This window comes from Theropithecus gelada, chromosome 1, assembly GCF_003255815.1.
Source record: "Theropithecus gelada isolate Dixy chromosome 1, Tgel_1.0, whole genome shotgun sequence".
Taxonomy (NCBI): domain Eukaryota; kingdom Metazoa; phylum Chordata; class Mammalia; order Primates; family Cercopithecidae; genus Theropithecus; species Theropithecus gelada.
In genome coordinates this window covers 59,647,304-59,668,105 of record NC_037668.1, presented here as the reverse complement: position 1 = coordinate 59,668,105, position 20,802 = coordinate 59,647,304, and the positions used below count along the sequence as shown (strand labels likewise).

Genomic DNA, 20,802 nt, shown 5'->3' with positions numbered 1-20,802 from the left:
AACGTGGTGAAACCGTCTCTACTAAAAATACAAAAATTAGCTGGGCGTGGTGGTGGGCGCCTTGTAATCCCAGCTACTTGGGAGGCTGAGGCAGGAGAATCACTTGAACCTGGGAGGCAGAGGTTGCAGTGAACCGAGGTCACGCCATTGCACTCCAGCCTGGATGCCAAGAATAAAAACCTCCATTTAAAAAAAAAAGGGTTCAAAGGGCTGTAGAGTAGTGCTGATGACAGTAAGTCAAAATCATTTACAGAAACTCTAGAAAATGCAGACTGAACTACAGTGACAGCCACAGATCAGTGGTTGCTGGAGGTGGGGCAGAAAGGAGGGATTCTCAAGCAGGAAGCTTATGGCTTATGAAGATCATAGATATATTCACTATCTTGTGGTGGTTTTATGGGTGCATATGTGTTTCAATTTATCAAAGTGTACATACTTTAAATATGTACAATTTATTGTGTCAATTATATTTCAATAAAGTCGATGAAAAAAACTTTACAGCAGGTACAGGTTGGTACAACTCTTATTTCCACTGTTAAGCTACAAGTTTAAACACCTCCTTATTCTTTTCCCCCAAATCCAGTCTAGGGTCACTCCAAACCAAAGAAGACAATTTAGAACTTTGCAACAGGTTTTTATTTTTGCTTTATATCTATTACAGTGTTTGAAACCTAAAGAAATACATTTTCTCTTCAAATTTGGATGTGTATATAAATAACATTTGTCTGGACTCAGCACACTCAATGCCATGGTTTCTTGGCCTACGTATGCTCTGAAATCAAGCTGTGTCTGTCTACCCAGGGGCCCTGAGAACATGGAAAATAGAGTTTATAGTTATTAGAAAAATAAAAGCAAATGAATTTGCAAAGAAAAACCAGTGAGAAGGATTAGATTCATCTTCCAAGGGTCCATAGCTGGTAACTCAAGCCATTCTTGGGGGATATCCAGTCTCTTGAGTGGCTGGGACTCCATTACCCACTTTCCTTCTTTAATAGGTCAAAGGCAATTGCCACAAAAGCTGGCTAAAAAAGCCGACACCCAGCTTCAGAGTCTGAGGGTTCATGAAGATGTGGACTTTTTTTTTTTTTTGAGACAGAGTCTCACCCTGTCACCCAGGCTGATGCAATCTTGGCTCACTGCAACCTCTGCCTCCTGGGTTCAAGAGATTCTCCTGCCTCAGCCTCCCGCATAGCTGGGATCACAGTTGCCCACCATCACACCCGGCTTTTTTTTTTTTTTTTTAAAGTAGGGACGGGGTTTCACTATGTTGGCCAGGCTGGTTTTGAACTCCTGACCTCAAGTGATCCACCTGCCTTGGCCTCCCAAAGTGCTAGGATTATAGGCATGAGCCACCGTGCCCAGCTGAAGATGTGGATTTTTTTTTTTTTTTGAGACGGAGTCTCGCACTGTCACCCGAGCTGAAGTGCAGTTGCGTAATCTTGGCTCGCTGCAACCTCCGCCTTCTGGGTTCAAGTGATTCTCCTGCCTCAGCCTCCCAAGTAGCTGGGATTACAGGCGTCTGCCACCACGCCCAGCTATTTTTTTGTATTTTTAGTAGAGACGAGGTTTCACTATGTTGCCAGGCTGGTCTCAAACTCCTGACCTTGTGATCCGCCCACCTCGGCCTCCCAAAGTGCTGGGATTACAGGCGTGTACCATCGCGCCCGGCCAGATGTGGACTCTTTAAGGAATGCTCTGAGTCAGAGGTAGGGTCTCTGAGAGCTTACTTCCTTCAATGCCCCCCAGGACATGGCATATATAATAGTTACAAGAGAACAGGGCTGGGGTTCAGCAGCAGGGTTCAGGTATGAGCTTATGTGGACATCAGAAGTCAGGCTGGCCCAGGAGCAGCTAGGCAGGCCACTGAAGATATGCTACATAAACTTTTTCCCATGGTGTTCTGGGCCTAACATGTAATGGTGCCTCTTCTAACTCTCACAGCCAGCTTAGGTTCTGCACGTAGCCCAGACCTGAAGCAAAGTGCCCTTGCAGAGAAAAAAATAACAGCTTGAATTCACAGATTTGGTTGGTCTTGACCTCAAATTCTTCCTTTGCCACAGTCTAAATCAGGGTATGAGGCTAGAGGACAGATAATGAGAGACTGAATCATTTATGAAGGCCTTGGCCAAAGAGCAGCTAGTGCCCACTACATGGACCCCAGTAGGGCCAAATTCTCAACTTGTTGGCTTACCAAAAGAATGAAAAAGCTCAAACAGAAAACATACTGGACAAGGTTGGTCTAGAACATGCAATCCTAAATGGCTATGGAAGAAATTTATTCTAAGCAATATCTCAGTCTCACACTCACTAAAGGGTAGTTCTATCAGGGAGATGTTTACCATGGTTTAGTGCACCGAGCTCTCCACCGCTCCCCAGGCTGCCAGGGAGGCAGAGAGGTACATACATTCCTAATGCCCCAGCCAGCCTGTTCTCCCTACTGGGTCCCTGGATTACCTGCAAGGACCTGGGGAAATTGGCTCCCTGTCTTCAGCTGAGAGTCTGGAATCTGAACCCTAGATGAATCCCCTGAAGAATGCTCAAGATAATGGATACCAAGCTGAGTGAGTCTAGGGGAGAAGAGAGGCCTGAACAAAAGAGCTGGGGCCTTCAAAGAGGTGTATGGGAGGTGAGGTTAGTAGTGTCAGGCTTTCCTATCCTTTCCTTCTAGTTTGCTTGAAACAAGTACAACTTTAGGGTATGGGGGGAAGGCGGGTAGACATGAAAAAATGGAAATACAGTTCATTCTGCTAGACAGTTTTCATTTTAAACTGGTTTGGCTTGAGAAAAATAGAAAGTCTGTACCTGAGAACCTTCTTTTCCTCTCCCTTATTTAAGTACAATAGCAGCTATAATCTGTGCAGCTCGGCTCCAAAAAACAGGGCTCCTGGAAGATGGCTTTCGTGGCAGAGAGTTGATGGGGTAGATTAATGGGCTCTAGGTAAGGAGGAACACCAAGGGTGTCTGAAAACTGAGGTCAACACCTGCTCCCTGGGGGTGCCATTTGTGTTCCCTGACCCATGTAACAAGACTGGCCAGCAGTGGGTGGAATCCATGTGGTTCTATCAGAAGGTTGCAGCCAACATCAAGGCCAGGCAGTCACTGGGGTCAGCTGGCATCTGAAGGCAGGCTTCTAAGACCAGAGACCCTGTTAGTACTAAAGATGATGATTTGGGAGTGGGATGCCTGGAGCGGCTGGCACTGTTCAAAAAAGTATTTGAACATATTAGTCAAGAAGAGGGCTCCTTGTCCCTCCTAATCCATATCTAGATACCCCTAACCAGAGATCTTAAAAAGGATAGACCAGCCATATGCCAACATGCCAGGATTCCAAAAGCATGCCTCAACTAATTAGGGTATTCCCTACAGCAGACTGGGGTAGGGGGGCTCCATCCTGGCAATAACCAGAGAGCCTTAGCTCGCTTAGGCCAGGGTCTGGAATCTAGATGGAGACTGCCCACAAACAGTGGCTCTCAAGCCTGGGCTAAATAAATAATATTTTGCTTCATTACATGGTCAAAGGAAAGGGGGAGATAGAAAAGATGGTATTACTGACTCTGTGGGCTGGAAGAACTTCACCTGTTGGTTGAAAGCGTTGATTAAAGGAAGATAACAGCAAAACCTGGTCTGGAGAAGACATAAATGAAAACTCCTAGAGGCCACTTTTCTTTGATGAGAAATCTAGCCTCACACTCTGCCCCCAGTAGACTTTAGCCTTTGGAGCTCTTAGGGAAAACTGGCTTTAAGCAGCAACCAGATAACCAAAAAAATTTTCCATCTGGTACAGGACCCGGAGCTGAAGCCAAAGCAGATTTTGGAGGAACAGCTGGGCAAGCAGGATGTGTATGTCTTACACTAAGAATCTGGTCCCAATATCAGGGACTTAACTGTTACTTGAGATGTACAAAGTAGATCCTACTAAATTGCCCTTTGGATGAGAACAATGGGAGGAGGTTGGGTGGGGGAGGGCTTTTTTTTTTTTTTTTCAACTGTAAGAGAATGGTTTTGTAATGGAGGTAGCAGGCCAAGTGAAAAAACGATTCTGCCCCCCGCCTTCCTGGGAGATTGGGAGTTGGCAGCCATCATTCCCAAGCTGATGAGTGGCATCTGACTCACCAAGGTGGTACAACATGGGTGTGATTTTTCAGGGACAATTGCCAGCCCTAAACCATCCTCCTCAGAAAATGGCTTTGAAGTGGGACCGCAGCACTAGGAGAGGGAAAATTCAAGACCAATGGCCAGCAATAAGTACCTGAACTTTAGGTCTATAAGCAGAAGGGCGTGGATTTCACCTGAGCCAGGAGATGTGTAGCAACAGAAGCAAGAATGGTATTGTTTCAGAGGAAGGAAAAGCAGAGCTTGGAGCTGGATGCCTCTTGACTAACCATAGTGGGGAGGTTGGGGTGGGGCGGACTGTGCCTTCAGCTCCACAGCTGGTCTACACCAACTTCCTCTACTCCCATCCAAACAGGTGGGCTTTACTATCACATGTAATCCACCCACAGGCACAGGGAAGCCACTGAGGCAATGCACTACTGTAATTCAAACAGAAAGAAAAGGCATCTGGATTATAATCGTCACAAGGAAGGGAAAACCTAAACCAGGAACAAGGATCCCAAACAGGGAAGATAAGCAATAGCTCTTAAGAAAAAAAAAAAAAGCAGGCTACTAAGTTTCAGTGATAATAGATAATAGGAGAGGCAGCCATGGGTGATTGGTTATGTGGACAATGGCCACTGAGATTGAATTTGACAAGGCAAACTGCTTCTGAGTTTCCTGGTACAAGCAGGATGTTCAGCAGTAAGGACAGAGTAGCAGACTTCACTAGGCCCTGAGGCCATCCTTGCTCCCTTCAGGTCCTGGGACAATCAGGCCACGCTGACCTGCTTTATGAAGGTTCCAGAGTTGAAGGTTGGTCCCAGGTGGTGGTCCAGAATCCAAGCAGAGAGGAAAAGGACCAAGCTCAGGCCTCCTGAGCAAGGAAGCATCCACATCTCTTTTTGGTCTTCCTCACAGTATCCTACTTACAGAAATGACAGACAGTTCTTCCTCTTGAGACCAATTAAGATTGACCTACCTAATATATAGAATATAAAAAAATACAGAACTTTTTGACCTTCTCTCCTTTAGAAGTAAAATATACATGATCCAACTATGGAAGAGGAAGAAGAAGAAAAGGCCAAAGGCAGGGATCCCTGACTATCCCAATACATGACACTCTCACTCCAACCTCCTCTGCAGCTTACAGGTCACCAGAGCAGGGACTTTCTCCTCAGGAGAGAGGAAGGACCACAGCCCCCTATCTCAAGCTTAGGAGAAAATACAGCCACCTCAGAGGTTCTCTAAACCCCGAGTGGGAATTTTCAAGTAAACAAATGAAGTTGGGTCGCACCATTTGGAAGGTGAGTAGGAAATATGGGATCAGTAGCTATACGTGGGAAGCCCCATGTGAAGGCCTGTGCTCCTCCCCTGCACTCCCACTGGTGTACTTGAGACACTCCAGGAGAGTGAGGAGGATCTCCCAAACTAAAGAGGTCTGGGCAAAGAGTCAGAGGGAAGGAGGGACCTTTGTTTCATGGTAGCCTCCCCATCAGCCTAGTCTAGTCCCAGGCAATGCAGGCAGCTGGGTTTATTAAAACCAGGAACTCGTGGCTCTTGGGAAGAGCAATCTTAATACAAGAAAAATGTGCAAAAGAAAAAATTAAATAACTCAATCCAAGCGTACAAGATTAATATTCTGTCAGAGCAAGAACACTTTGTTTTGGGTTTCTCCCTTCCCCTCCCACCTCCCACCTCTGGAATATACCGTCTGCTCAAGTACCCAAGATAAGAGTTACACAGATCAGGGCAGAGGACTGGGAAGAATGAAAAAAGATAAAGGGAAGGAAGTCACCACTGAAGAAAAAAAGAAAAAAGATAAAAATAAAAAAAGGTGCAAATTGATTACCTTAGTCCTCCTTTGTCTACCCCTGGGCTCCTGGGTTAAAGACATGTGTGCAGCCAAAATATAGTGTAAGGAAGAAAAACCCAACACGTCCCCTTCTTGTCACAAAACCCAAAGGTGAGCCTCAGATGGTTCTGTCTGTCCAGAGGGTGCTCCCTCCAGGGAAGGGGGTGGAGCAGGTCAAGAGCACAGTCTCCAGGGCAGCAGAGGTGTGTGGTGGCTGATGGTGGGGACACTGCTTTCCCGCCCACCAGGGGCTGCTCTTCCGCTGGCTGGTGGTGCTTCCCATCCCCTCCCCTCCCCGGAGGCAGATATTATAGCTGGAAGCCCTCCATGGGGGCCTCAGGCTGCTGGAAGATGAACTGCTGTTGCGTTTCATCCACTTGGGGAGCCAGGCTGCTATCATCGTCTTCTACACCAAAGTAGTGCTCAATGAGGTCGAAGGCCTTCTGGTAGATTTCTTGGTTCTCATGGCTCTGGAGAAACTCAATTTTATCCAAGCCTACAATAGTAAGAAGGAAGGAGAGGGAAGTGTGAGTGCTTTTCTATGGGCAGGTGAAACATTTACCTATTTTTCCTTCCATGAGGTATGTTAGTGCTTACAAACACAAGTTCATATGATCAGATCACTCTTGGACCTGAAAGAGGAGAGTTAAGATTTCTTCTCAAAACTACAGAATCCCAAAGGAAAGAGACCAAAATGTCAGTTACAGAGATTCTAGTCCTGATTCTGCTTTAAACTAGGTACATGACCTGGGCAAATCATCAGCCTCTCAGGGATGAGTGATGAGTCAATCCAGCACTCTTATAGGTACAACCTATCAGAAAGAGAACTTATCTATCGCTCCTTAGAAGGAGAAGAAACTGGTGGGAGACAACTCTGAACTCAAAAGATGAGCCAAGTCCAAATCCTAACTGTACCCCAGCTACTCAGTTCATCCCCGTTATACTCATGGTAACATCTGAAACCCTGTGATGGTTATACTTGGCTAGGGCAGGAGCTCTTAACTGTTCTGGAGACACAGACGTCAGTCTCATGGAAGCTATGGATGCTCCCCAACCCACACTCTGCCACCACCAACATATGTATACCACGTTGGAGGCCTAGTCTCAGGTTCTGACCTAGATTGAGGAGAGGGCACATACCATAGGCTTCCTCTATGAGGCCACAATAGGGATTGACCCCTGAGCCACTGCGCTTGCCCTCTTGCTCTCCAAGTCGCAGGATGTTCTCCAGTCCATTGAGGGCCACTTGCACAATCTTCGAATCCATTACAGTCAGCAAGTCACATAGGGGTTTGATGCAGCCCAGTGAGACCAGGTACCTAGGGGCCAGAGACCAGGCAAGTTCTAAACTAGTACAGGACAAATGAAGTGCTGGGCAGGTACTCTGCACTCTCACCAACTCACTCTTACTATTTTTTTATTTTTAAGAATTGTGCAACACCTCATTCCACACCAGAGAATGAGAGTCTTCCCCAACTAAGTCTTTTTTTTTTTTGAGACGGTCTTGCTCTGTCACCCAGGCTGGGGTGCAGTGGTGCGATCCCAGTGCACTGCAGCATCAAACTCCTGGGCTCAAGTGATCCTCCTGCCTCAGCCTCCCAAACAGCTGTGACTACAGGTGTGTGCCATCATTCTCAGCTAATTTTATTTTTTATTTTTTGTAGAGACAAAGTCTCATTATGTTGCCCAGGCTGGTCTCAAATTGCTGGTCTCAAGTGATCCTCCCACCTTAGCCTCCCAAAGTGCTGGGATTATAGGTGTGAGCCACTGCTCTTACTGAGCCTTGATAACTGCTTATCCTTTCTCTATCTCTCTACCTTCCTGTTGATATTGGTCTAGTTCATTTCACATGTGGATGCTACCAAACATTCCTCCTCCTTGCCTCTAATGTCTCCTTAGCTGCAACATTACCCCTCTGAACATATCACTTCCCTGCTTAAAATTTTTCACAGGCTCCCTATTTCCCTGAATTCCAAATTCTGTGGCACAACAATACCATAATACCACAAGCCCAGCCCAGCCTGGATGCCCTGCAATCTGGCTCCCAGTTCTTTTCTAGCTCTGCCTCCCATTATTCCCTTCCAAGGACAATACATTCTAGTCACACTTGTAAAGGTCTCCAGGTTTCTGATTCTTGTACCTTTATTTATGCTTTTCCCTAAGAGGCCTTTTATAATCCCATATTTATCCTTCAAAGCTTAACTCAACAGCTATCTCTTTTCTCCTAAGGCTTTACATATACTGACTATGCTCCCCTTAACAGGCAACATGTGAAGGGCAAGACACCTATCTATTCCCACCACTTCCCACTAATGTTCAGATAATGGAAACTAAAATAAAAGAGTACACAGGCCTGGTGCTTCATGCTTGTAATCTCAGCACTTTGGGAAGCCGAAGTGGGAGCATCACCTGAGGTCAGGAGTTCAAAACCAGTCTGCTAACATGGTGAAACCCCGTTTCTACTAAAAATACAAATAATTGGCTGGGTGTGGTGGCACACGCCTGTAATCCCAGCTACTCAGGAGGCTAAAGCAGAAGAATCGCTTGAACCCGGGAGGCAGAGGTTGCGGTCTCAAAAAGAGTATACATACACAAAATAGCTTTCTATTAGCTTCTTTCAAGTCTCATACCCCAAATTAATTTCCCAAAGAAGCTGCTTTTTTGTTTGAGAGAGGACCTTGCTCTGTGGCAAACGCTGGAGTATAGTGGCATCATCACAGCTTATTACAGCTGTGACCTCCTGGGCTCAGGTGATCCTCCTGCTTCAGCCTACTGAGTAGCTGCGGCCATAGGCACACACCACTACAACCTGCTAATTTTTACATTTTTGTATACATGAGGTATCCCTATGTTGCCCAGGCTAGTCTTGAACTCCTGGGTTTTAAGGATCCTCCTGCTTCAGCTTCCCAAGGTGCTGGGATAACAGACATGAGACATCACACCAGCTTGCTTGTTGGTTTTTTTTTTTGGACACACTCTGGCTCTGTCACTCAGGCTGGAGTGCAGTGGTACAATCACAGTTCACTGCAGCCTTGACCTTCCAGGCTCAAACCATCCTCCCATCTCAGCTGGGACTACAGGCACATGCCACCATGCCCAGCTAATTTTTGTATCTTTTGTAGAGATAGAGTCTTCTTATGTTGGCCAGCATGAAGAAACTGTTTTGAGTGAGCCACAGCACGGTTCCCCTTCATTTGTAGAAATAATTGAGAACTACATAGATTTCAGTTCTCTGTTGGATAGGAAAAGGTAGAGAAAAGATGGATACCCATGTCATGTTTCTCTTCTCCAGAAAGGAAAACTGGTAAATTGCTACAGTGTCACTAGAATCTCCAACAGATTCCCACATGGCTTACATGGAATCTATTCCAGATTCTAGTGACACTGTAGCAGTTTACCAGTAAAATTCTATTACATCAAGACTAGGGGGCAGACCTGTCTGAGCAAGAGCAGTTTATAGGTCACCTATAAACCAGGAGCAAACAGGGAGAGCATCCATATCATTCAAGACAATGGGAAAGGAATGTAATACCTGATCTGCTCAGGGGTTCCTCCTGATGTGGCATTGGTGATGGCCCAGGCTGCCTCTTTCCTTGTACGAAACTCTGCTTTCTGAAGGATTTCGATCAACACAGGGAAGATATTTGCATCTATAACAGCCTGAGAGAGGATTGAGGGGAGGCAGATGGAAAGAAAAAGTCATTTCAGGATGATAAATAAATCTAGTCCCCAAATCAGCTAAGACTTAGTCATCTTCCCCATTCTGGGAGTTTTCTTTTGTTCTTCCTATATAGGTGACAGGCTACTACAGAAGAACCCAGTTTTGGTTACACAGCTTCTTTGACCAATAGTACACGTTGATTCCAATTTCTTTCTTTCTTTTTTTTTTTTTCCTGAGACAGAGTCTCGCTCTGTCACCCAGGCTGGAGTCCAGTGGCGCGATCTCGGCTCACTGCAAGCTCCGCCTCCCGGGTTCGTGCCATTGTCCTGCCTCAGCCTCCCGACTAGCTGGGACTACAGGCACCCGCCACCACGCCTGGCTAATTTTTTTTTTTTTTGGTATTTTCAGAGACAGGGTTTCACCATGTTAGCCAGGATGGTCTCGATCTCCTGACCTCATGATCCACCCACCTCAGCCTCCCAAAGTGCTGGGATTACAAGCATGAGCCACTGTGCCTGGCCCCTCTTTTTTTTTTTTTTGGAGACAGAGTCTCGCTCTGTTGCCCAGGCTAGAGTACAGTGGCGAGATCTCAGCTCACTGCAATTTTTGCATCCCGGGTTCAAGCGATTCTTCTGCCTCGGCCTCCCGAATAGCTGAGATTACAGGTGCCCGCCACCACACCCATCTAATTTTTGTATTTTTAGTAGAGATGTGATTTCACCATGTTGGCCAGGCTGGTCTCAAACTCCTGACCTCACGATCCGTCCGCCTCAGCCTCCCAAAGTGCTGGGACTACAGGCATGAGCCAACGTGCCTGGCCAATTGACTCCAATTTTTAAAGGGAAACAAATTCTTTCTTCTGAAAGCAAATATTCCAGCAACCTCCCATGTTCCTATGACTTCCCATGCCCCTTGACTTCCCTGCCTATTTTACCTGTATTTGAGCTCTGTTGCCAGCAGTAATATTTGAAATAGTCCAGCAAGCTTCCTTTCGGATTGACTCCTTGGGACTGCTCAACAAGTGGAGAAGGCAAGGTAGGGCTGAACAGTTAAGAATGACCTAGAACACCAAAAGCATAGGAAACAAAAGAAAAATTAGATAAACTGTTTTTAATTTTTTTAAATGTTTTTCTTTCCTTTTTTTTTTTTTTTGAGACACAGTCTTGCTCTGACGCCCAGGCTGGAGTGCAGTGGCACAATCTCGGCTCACTGCAACCTCCGCCTCCCAGGTTTCAAGCGATTCTCCAGCCTTAGCCTCCCGAGATGCTGGGATTACAGACGCCCACCACCATACCCGGCTAATTTTTGTATTTTTAGTAGAGATGGGGTTTCATCAAGTTGGCCAGTCTGGTCTCGAGCTCCTGACTTTAGGTGATCTGCCTGCCTCGGCCTCCCAAAGTGTTGGGATTACAGGCGTGAGTCACAGTGCCTGGCCTAATTTTTTTTCTTGAAACAGGGTCTCGCTCTGTTGCCTAGGCTGGAGTGCAGTGGCATGATCACAGCTTACTGCAGCCTTGACCTCCCAGTCTCAAGCAATCCTCCTACTTCAGCCTCTTGAGTAGTTGGGGACTCCTGAGTAGCAGGGTGCCACTGCACCCTGCTAATTAAAAAAATAAAATAAAATTTTTTTTGTAGAGACAGGGTCTTCCCATGTTGTAGGGCTGGTCTCAAACTTCTGGGCTCAAGTGATCCTCCCGCCTCAGCCTCCCAAAGTGCTGAAATTACAGGCGTGAGCCACCGCACCTGGCCCAGGTAAACTGGACTTAATCAAAATGAAAAACTTTTGTGCATCAAGACATTGGAGTAAGCTGGGCACAGTGGTATGCTCCTGCAGTCCCAGCTACTCAGGAGGCTGAGGCAGTAGGATCACCTCAGCACAAGAGTTCAAGGCCAGCCGGGGCAACACAGTGATACCCTCTAAAAAAATTTTTAAAAAGAAAAGAAAGTGGGTCTGGGCGAGGTGGCTTCATGCCTGTAATCCCACCACTTTGAGAAGCCAAGGTAGGAGGATTGCTTAAGCCCAGTAGTTCAAGACCAGCCTGGGCAACATGGTAAAACCCTGTCTCTCCAAAAAAACCAATTCAAAAAATTAGCTAGGCGTGATGGTGCATGCCTGTAGTACCAGCTACTTGGGAGGCTGAGGTGGAAGGATTGCTTTGAGCTCAGGAGGCAGAGGTTGTAGTGAGCCGAGATGGCAACATTGCACTCTAGCCTGGGTGACAAAGAGAGACTCTGTCTCAATTTTTAAAAATTAAATAAATTAAAAAGTTTTTTTTTAAAGACACCAAAGTTACAAGATAAAACCACAGAACAAGAGAAAATATTTGCAAAACATGTATCTGATAAGAGATTAATATCCAGAACATATGAAGAACTCCCAAAATTGAACAACCAGAAAACTCAACAACCCAATTAAAACATGAGCAAAGGACTTGAATAGACATGTGTTCAAAAAAAAAGAAACGACAAAAAACAAAAAACAAAAAAACACAGATGGCCAATAAGCATATGAAAAGATGCTCAACATTACTAATCATTAGAAAAATGCAAATAAAAACCACAATGAAATATCACTTCACACCCTTTAGGGTGGGTATTGTAAAAAAAAAAAAAAAAAAAAAAAAGAAAGAAAAACGGAAAATAACCGTTGACAAGGCTGTGGGGAAGTTGGAACATGATGCATTGTTGGTGAGAATGTAAGATGGCATAGCAGCTGTGCAAAACAGTATGGTGGTCCCTCAAAAAAATTAAGCATAAAATTAGAACATGATCCAGCAATTCCATTATGGATATATACCCAAAAGGACTGAAAACAGGGACTTGAACAAATATTTGTACACCAATGTTCATAGCAGCATTATTCACAATAGCCAAAAGGTGGAAACAACCCAAATGTCTACAGATGGATGAATGGATAAATAAAATATGGTATATACACACAATGGAATATCATTCAGCCTTACAAAGGAGTTCTGATACATGCTATGACATGGATGAATCTTTTTTTTTTTTTTTTTGAGACGGAGTCTCGCTCTGTAGCCCAGACTGGAGTGCAGTGGCCGGATCTCAGCTCACTGCAAGCTCCGCCTCCCGGGTTCACGCCATTCTCCGGCCTCAGCCTCCCGAGTAGCTGGGACTACAGGCGCTGCCACCTCGCCCGGCTATTTTTTGTATTTCTTAGTAGAGATGGGGTTTCACCGTGTTAGCCAGGATGGTCTCGATCTCCTGACCTCGTGATCCGCCCATCTCGGCCTCCCAAAGTGCTGGGATTACAGGCTTGAGCCACCGCGCCCGGCCATGGATGAATCTTAAAGATACTAGGCTAAGTGAAATAAACCAGACGAGAAAGAATAAACACTGTATGATTCCACTTACATGAGGTACTTAGAGCACTCAAACTCACAGAGGCAGAAAATAGAATGGTGTTTACTAGGCACTAAGGGGAAGGGAGAATGGGGAGTTATTGTTTAATGTGTACAGAGTTTCAGTTTGAGATGATAAAAAAATTCTGTAGCTGGCTAGTGGTAATGACAGAGAAAAAATGTGAATGTACTTTATGCCAATGAAATGGTTAAAATGGTAAAATTTATGTTGTATTTTAAAGTACATGCATATACATATACAAAGTAACCCAGAAAATGAGTGTGTGGGTTTGAGTGTTTGAGTGAGACTACTCACCTGTAAAAAACCTGTCCAGAACCCCACAGAATTATGCCAGCTACTCAAAACCCAAAGAATACCCAAATCTCTAGCCTTTGAGCAGGCGAACCTTGTTTACTATGCCCTCACCAGAGGGGCTATTTACAAAAGATTAATCCAAGGTCCATGATATCCATGAGACCCTAAAGATCTAGTAAGTAGGGGTGGAGTTCCATAGCTTTCAGTATCTCAAAGGGACCATGACTCAAACTTAACTATCTCACAATGTCCCAGGTGGTAAGCCCAATTATTCCATTTAGTTTTCCTTTACCCATTAGATGATGATTTGTTCCCAATTTATGGAAGAAAAGAAGGAACCAAGTTTCCCGTGACTGCTTAGAGAGTAACAGAGCTGGAACTTTTCACTCAAGCCTACACTTTCTTTCTTAGACCATAGTGCCTCCCATCAGGACCACAGCCCTTTGCAGGAAAGGCTTTTGTCCACAGGCAGCTCTCCACAAGCTCTTCCATAGCTGGTCTAAGATCCTACACCCTCCTCTTTCTTACCTGGGTCTGGATGTCATCCCCAGTGACGATGTTACCCACGGCTCTCAGGGCAGGAGAAGCCACTTTGTAATCATTGTGCCTACAGAGGAGGGAGATCTGATCAGCAGAAGGCCAGCACACCATTTTTGGCCCTGCTGACTCTTATCTCTTTAGTCTGAGACCTATCCTCTTTTTTCTTTTATTTTTTTTTGAGACGGAGTCTTGCCCTGTCGCCCAGGCTGGAATGCAATGGAGTGATCTCGGCTCACTGCAACCTCCGCCTCCCAGGTTCAAACGATTCTCCTGCCTCAGCCTCCCGAGTAGCTGGGATTACAGGTGCCTGCCAGCACACCCAGCTAATTTTTGTATTTTTAGTAGACACAGGGTTTCACCATGTTGGTCAGGCTGGTCTCGAACTCCTGACCTCGTGATCCGCCCGCCTTGGCCTCCCAAAGTGCTGGGATTATAAGCGTGAGCCACCGTGCCTAGCCAGAACCTGTACCCCTTGTAAGACCACTCACATCAGCAGCTCTACCAATCTCCGGCAGACTCCGGAGTCTATGACTGCCTGGATCTTCTCATTGGGTCCATCAGACAGATAAGAAAGGGCCCAGCAAGCATCTGCCAGCAAGTCTGAGTCGCTGCTGAAGAGTAGGCGAGACAGTACAGGCAAACAAGGAGAGACCTGTGGGAAGCGGAGTGAGAAAGAGTCATAGGGGGACAAGACTATATCAGCTCTATCATGAACCCTAACACTGCAACCACCCCCGCTCTCAACACACACAAAGTAATTCCAGACCCTAGGGATCGCTACTAAGTTAAACATTTAGATCTACCTTTTCACTTTACTATCCAGGCACACAAGATCATCTACTTCACTAACAATTGCTTCTTTCAGTTTCCCATGATTTGAGACTCCAGAGAGTATCCCAAAGACTTAAAAACTCCATATGAAGGAACCTGATGTCACTCGGGGTCTAGTAAGTAGCTCTCTCACCTTTGCAAACTCTGGGGGTGGGTTCTTCCCTCGGCAGAGATTTGACAGGGCCCAGACCGCATTCCGTGTCATTGTCAGTCGTGTGGACTTGGTAAGGAGTCTGAAGGAAACAGCAAAGCCAGATCCTGAGCACTAAGGCCTTGGCATAGGGCTGTTGCCAATGAACCCAGAGACAAATCCAATCAGACTTCTCAGACTCTAGCAGCCTGTTTCTTCCTACTCATAGACCTAAGTTAATAGAGCTGGTATTAGTCAGAAGGCCAACCTCTATACAGAGTATTCATTTCAGGACCAGCTGTAGCTAGTTAATACCATAGATAATAGGGACAAAACAGAGGGCTAGATCTCGAGTAAGCCTATAAAGCTTCTAAGGTAGGATATATCGTGCCCATAACCCTGGCCACAAGTCCAGGACAAGGAATGGTGTTCCCTGAAAATAAAAGCTAAAAGTCTAAGAAATAAAAGCTATAGGTATACTGTGAGAGTTTTAGCCACACAGTATGGAATAATTTTCTGTGAAGGGTCCAAGAAAGTGATAGTGGTAGGCTATGGGACTGTGGTCTCTGAAGAACAGTTCATTCATCTGTTTTGGTTTAGACATAGTTTACTCTAAGGGCATGGAGGGAAGGATGGGAGAGGGATACAATGACGCTTTATGGGGTCTTTGATCTATAATTTACAACAGAGCCGTCCAATGTATGTATGCATGACCTCATAGCAAATCAATGCATTTTGTAGAGAAAGTTGGATTTTTCCAGATGGGCTAGTCCTGCCTCTCTCCCCTGGCTCAAAAATGAGGAGGATATGAGGGTATGACTAAGATGAGGTTATGCAGTGCCATGAAGTGAGAAACAACATCTTTCTTGGCAGACGGGTGGCACAATCTTTTTTTTTTTTTTTCCACTCTGTTGCCCAGGCTGAAGTACAATGGTATGATCACAGTTCACTGTAGCCTTGATCTCCCTGGGCTCAGGTGATCCTCCTTGCCTCAGCCTCCCAAGTAGCTGGGTCTACAGGTGCGTGCCACCACACCTGGCTAACTTTTTGTATTTTTTGTAGAGCTGGGGTTTCACCACATTGCCCAGGCTGGTTTTGAACTCTGGGCTCAAGGGATGCACCTGCTCTGGTCTACCAAAGTGCTGGGATTATAGGCATAAGCCACCATGCCCGGCCACAACCTTCTCAATCTCCAAAGATACCTATCTTTACTTTGGCAATCAGAATGCATTTTTATAGTTTTCGTACTTACCTATCATCTTAAGGAATCAAGTATGCTGCCCCCAAATGACCTGCCACATGGCCACCCTATAGACACCCAGGTACAGATTATTATAATTACTCACGTTAACAAAGGATTAAGGATGGAACAGTTCAAGACGTAATCTCGGCAAACAGAGCTATCTCCAGCTATGTTTCCCAGTGCCCAGACTGCCTGAAAAGGGGATAATGAAACTGTCACCCACAAAGCCTGGTACTTCTGTGAGTACTTTATAGTCACAACTGCAAAGTGAGTACCCACCAGGATAAGGATGATGTCAAGGCCCCAAATACACTATATAAGCTCAGGTAACCTCTCTATTGAAATCCTTATTGAGCACTTGTTCTACAAGGACCTATCCCCTGGGAGTTCCTGGTTCAGCCGGGAGAGACAGGCTGCCATCTGTACTGTAGGCAGAGAAGCCAAAACAACATCACCCAGAAAAGGAGAAAGTAATCAGAAAGTTGCATTTTTTTGAGATGGAGTCTCGCTGTGTTACCCAGGCTGGAGTGCAGTGGTGCAATCATGGCTCACTCTAACCTCCACCTACCGGGTTCAAGTGATTCTCCTGCCTCAGCCTCCTGAATAGCTGGGATTATAGGCGTGTGCTACCACAACCAGCTAATTTTTTGTATTTTTAGTAGAGATGGGGTTTCACCATGTTGGTCAGGCTGGTCTTGAACTCCTGACCTCGTGATCTGCCCACCCTGGCCTCTCAAAGTGCTGGGATTACAGGCATGAGCCACCGTGCCTGGCGAAAGTTGCACTCTTGTAGTTGCCTTGGACCAACTCTATATGTAGTAATGGAAGAGAGTGCCCACTACCACTCTCCAATTCTATCCAACTAGCAAGAATTCAATGGGAGAAATGGAAGTTGTACCTTTATCTCCATGATCTCTGGGTACTGAGATATGGGTACTGTGGTGTCTTTTTTCCAATGGCACTTCCAACAACAAATATATAGAGTTTTTTCCACATCAACCACCCATTCTCTGACACCAACCGTGTGTCCAACAATTTAATTCAATTCTGACACTAACACTAGAGTTAATGTAGACCTCACAGGTTAGTTCCACAAGACTGCCCCCACTTGAGATACCAGTTGCAAGTCCCAGGGACCATCCTATCGCTCAGGAAATTCCAAGAGTTTTTACACTGTGCCAAGAACCAGGACAAAGACCAAATACATTTTTTATTATACCACAGGTACTATAAAGAATCATACCAAATCTAAGCATTACCTGTTCCTGAACATCCTCAAAGTCTGAATTAAGCAGCTCTATAAAAATGGGGACAGCCCCTGCTTCAATGACAATTTTGGTCTGCTGAGAGGTTCCAGAGGCAATATTCGTTAGAGCCCAGGCAGCTTCAAACTGAAAGTGAGATTAAGCAATGATTGAAAGGTCATTTCAGACTGAGCAGCCTATCAGCTGGCTCAGAACAGTAAGCCTCCTGCCCATGAATTTAAAAAAACAAAAACAACCTCACAAAACACAAGCAAGCCTCTTGCCTACGAATTTAAAACACACACACACACACACACACACACACACACACACACACACACACAAAATACAAGCCTTTCCCCTCCCGTCTTTAGAGAGTGGGAAGATGCAGTGATGTGATATACATGGGAATAAGACATTGGGCTTCTAGGGTCCCAGGTTTAGTCCTGCACTACCACAGAACCCATGCATCCTTTGCCAGGTCACTTTTTTATTTCCTGAGCTTCACTTTCTTCATTTCTGAAATGAGGACTAGAATGAAATGTGTCTCTCAAAGTCCCTTTCAGCTGAGTTCTGGCAAGTTCCAATGGATTGACCCATCACCCATCTCTGAAACAAGAGACCCAGAGAGGCTAAACGACTTGCCTCGGTGACACAGGTAGTGGACTATACCCTCTGATTTGTAAATGAATGATCAGTCTATCATAGTCTTGTGTCTTTCCTTTGAAATTGTTTTAAGAAAGATATTTTGGCTGTGAGGGAACTGATGGTTTCTCCTGAATGTTTCTTAACATTACTTGTATACTTCCCGAGAGATATGTCAATAGAAACATCTCACTACAATTTCTTGGAAGTAGGGCTTTCACCTAGTAGCCCCTTCCCAGTAGTGGGGGAGTGGGGGTGGGGTGGGGATAAGTAATGGGTACAATAAAACCCAGAAAGAATTAATAAGACCTACTATTTGATAACACAATAGGGTGACTATAGTCAATAATAACTACACAATTTAAAATAACTTAAAGTGCATAATTGGATTGTTTGTAACTTAAAGGATAAATGCTTGAGGAAATGGATACCCCATTCTCCATGATTTGCTTATTTCAAATTGCAGGCCTGTGTCAAAACATCTCATGTACCCCATAAATATATATACCTACCCTGTATCCCCCCAAAATTAAAAAACAAAATAAGACAAAACAAACCCCTTCCCTTCAGGCCTCACCTGTAATGTACAATTCTCATTCCTCTTCAGAAACTCCACGAACCGATCAACCACTCTTGGAGTGTTGATAACTTCATCTATTGGAGGACTAGGCTCTGGATAAGGGAGAAGGGAAAATAAAAATGCAGGAGAAGCTTTTGCTGATCTCTTCATGGGGGTCAGCTTGCAATCCTTCTTAGATACTTCTGACCACCCCCCTTACAAACATTCCCAAACTCCCTTCTGGTAAGGTGGTTTTAACAATATCTGCGGCCGGGCGCGGTGGCTCAAGCCTGTAATCCCAGCACTTTGGGAGGCCGAGACGGGTGGATCACGAGGTCAGGAGATCGAGACCATCCTGGCTAACACGGTGACACCCCGTCTCTACTAAAAAATACAAAAAACTAGCCGGGTGATGTGGCGGACGCCTGTAGTCCCAGCTACTCAGGAGGCTGAGGCAGGAGAATGGCGTGAACCCGGGAGGCGGAGCTTGCAGTGAGCTGAGATCCGGCCACTGCACTCCAGCCTGGGCAACAGAGCGAGACTCCGTCTCAAAACAAAAAACAACAACAAAAAAACACAATATCTGCTCGTCTTTGAACTGTATAATACAGTTGGAATGTTAAAGAGTAAAGCCAATCCTAATTTAAGTATGCTCATCTTTGGCTTACTAAATGTAAGCAAAAAAGGTGTGGGAGAGAAGAGTGCCTAAGGGATGAACAACTGTGGTCTACACATTTCCCTTTCGAGAAAGACCAGTATTCTCTTCTTGGGAAGACTATTTGATAACTGAAACAAGAGGTATTTTTCCTATCATACATTAAATTTTTATTAAGTACCTATGGTGTGCCACACAGTTCTAGGTACAAAGGACACAGGAGAGAACAAAAACAAAACTCTCTGCCCTCAGCTTACATCCTAGTGGGAAGAGTCATTTTATTATGTTAGAAGATAAATATGATGGGAGGAGAAGAGAAGAATATGTAGGGCAAGGTAGAAAGATAAAAATGTTGAAGTTAGGATTTAATCATAGGAGTAAGGGAGTTGCTACACAGATATCTGGGAATAGAAGACATCAGGCAGAGGAAATATCCAGTGTGAAGGTAGGAAAGTGTCTATCTCGTACAAGGAACACCAAGGTCAGTAGGGCTAGAGCAGAATGAGTGAGGGCATGTGTAGTTGATGACATTAGTGAAGAGAAAAGAGGCTAAATCATACAGGGCCTCTCTGAGAAGGGCCAGGCTTTGTACCTTTGGAGAGCAGTTTCCGGAATTTCTGTGTGGTTGCTAACTGCAGGTCAGAATCATCAGAAAAGAGCATCTCCACCATCTCTCTTGTGATCACACTCTCCTAGAACATAAAACAAGTTTAGAACTTCGCAAACCAACATTACAGTCAGATGTAAGCACATAATTCTGCTTGGCATCCTGTTTTCTAAAAAATTGAGGGCAAGAAGATGGCACAATAGACAGCCTCAGGAGAAGGGGTCTGTTTAATCGATAGGTGCTTCAAGTTGGGACATTTGAAAAGTGATTCCTAATTCTGAGGCAACTGATGGCTTCCCTTAAATGTTTCCTCAGATATTTCTAACACAGTTGAATCTCTGTTGACTTCTGAAGCTGACAAAAGGGTCCACAGAGGAAAGAACTTGTCATGGTTACTGACAAAGCTAGTAGATGATGTGAATGGCCCAATTTCTGTTCTTAGAAGCAGGTACTTTCCAGGTCAGCCTGAGGCACATGCAGGGGCCTTACCCCAGTGGTAGAGCTCACATAAGAGTCCATGAGAAGACTATCGAACATGGCAGCTTCTTCATTAATCAGCTCCACATTTCTCCGTTTAAAAAGCTGAAAGTAAAGAGACAGTGGTTAAGAGTACTCTCTGAACCAAAAAAAAAAGAACAATCCAATGTTAAATTATGGCATTAACTGACAAGGATATACTACAGTAGCTGAGAAATGAGGCCAAGTTTTATACATTAGTCTCCCCTTATCCACAGTTTTGCTTTCTATTATTTTAATTATCCAGTCAACTGTGGTCTGAAAATATTAAACAGAAAATTCCAGAAATGAACAATTCATAAGTTATAAACTGCATGCCATTCTGAGTAGTGATGAAATCTCATGCTATCCTGTTCTGTCTGGCCCAGGATGTGAACATCCTTTGTCCAGTGTATCCACTCCACGCTGTATATGTTGCTGCCAGTTAGTCACTTAGTAACCAACTTGGTTAGCAGGTGGCAGTTGCTCGTGTTCAAGTAACCCTTATTTTACTTAATAATGGCCCCAAAGTGCAAGAGTAGTGATGCTGGCAATTCAAATGTGCCA

General features: G+C 45.0%; 1 protein-coding gene across 2 annotated transcripts in view; it reads right to left on the bottom strand.

The window, feature by feature from the left end:
* Nucleotides 1-618: 618 nt before the first annotated feature.
* KPNA6 (karyopherin subunit alpha 6) overlaps nucleotides 619-20,802 on the bottom strand; it is a 65,957-nt gene continuing 45,773 nt past the window's right edge. For both annotated transcript variants that reach the window (XM_025376594.1, XM_025376585.1), the window contains exons 3-14: nucleotides 20,230-20,322; nucleotides 19,726-19,825; nucleotides 18,497-18,591; nucleotides 17,290-17,421; nucleotides 16,134-16,222; nucleotides 14,791-14,890; nucleotides 14,315-14,478; nucleotides 13,815-13,893; nucleotides 10,543-10,668; nucleotides 9,480-9,607; nucleotides 7,088-7,266; nucleotides 619-6,443 (exon numbers count right to left, since the gene is read on the bottom strand). In XM_025376594.1, coding sequence (XP_025232379.1) covers nucleotides 6,256-6,443; nucleotides 7,088-7,266; nucleotides 9,480-9,607; nucleotides 10,543-10,668; nucleotides 13,815-13,893; nucleotides 14,315-14,478; nucleotides 14,791-14,890; nucleotides 16,134-16,222; nucleotides 17,290-17,421; nucleotides 18,497-18,591; nucleotides 19,726-19,825; nucleotides 20,230-20,322 — 1,473 coding nt within the window. In that variant the 3' untranslated portion in view covers nucleotides 619-6,255. The remainder of the gene's footprint in view (nucleotides 6,444-7,087; nucleotides 7,267-9,479; nucleotides 9,608-10,542; nucleotides 10,669-13,814; nucleotides 13,894-14,314; nucleotides 14,479-14,790; nucleotides 14,891-16,133; nucleotides 16,223-17,289; nucleotides 17,422-18,496; nucleotides 18,592-19,725; nucleotides 19,826-20,229; nucleotides 20,323-20,802) is intronic.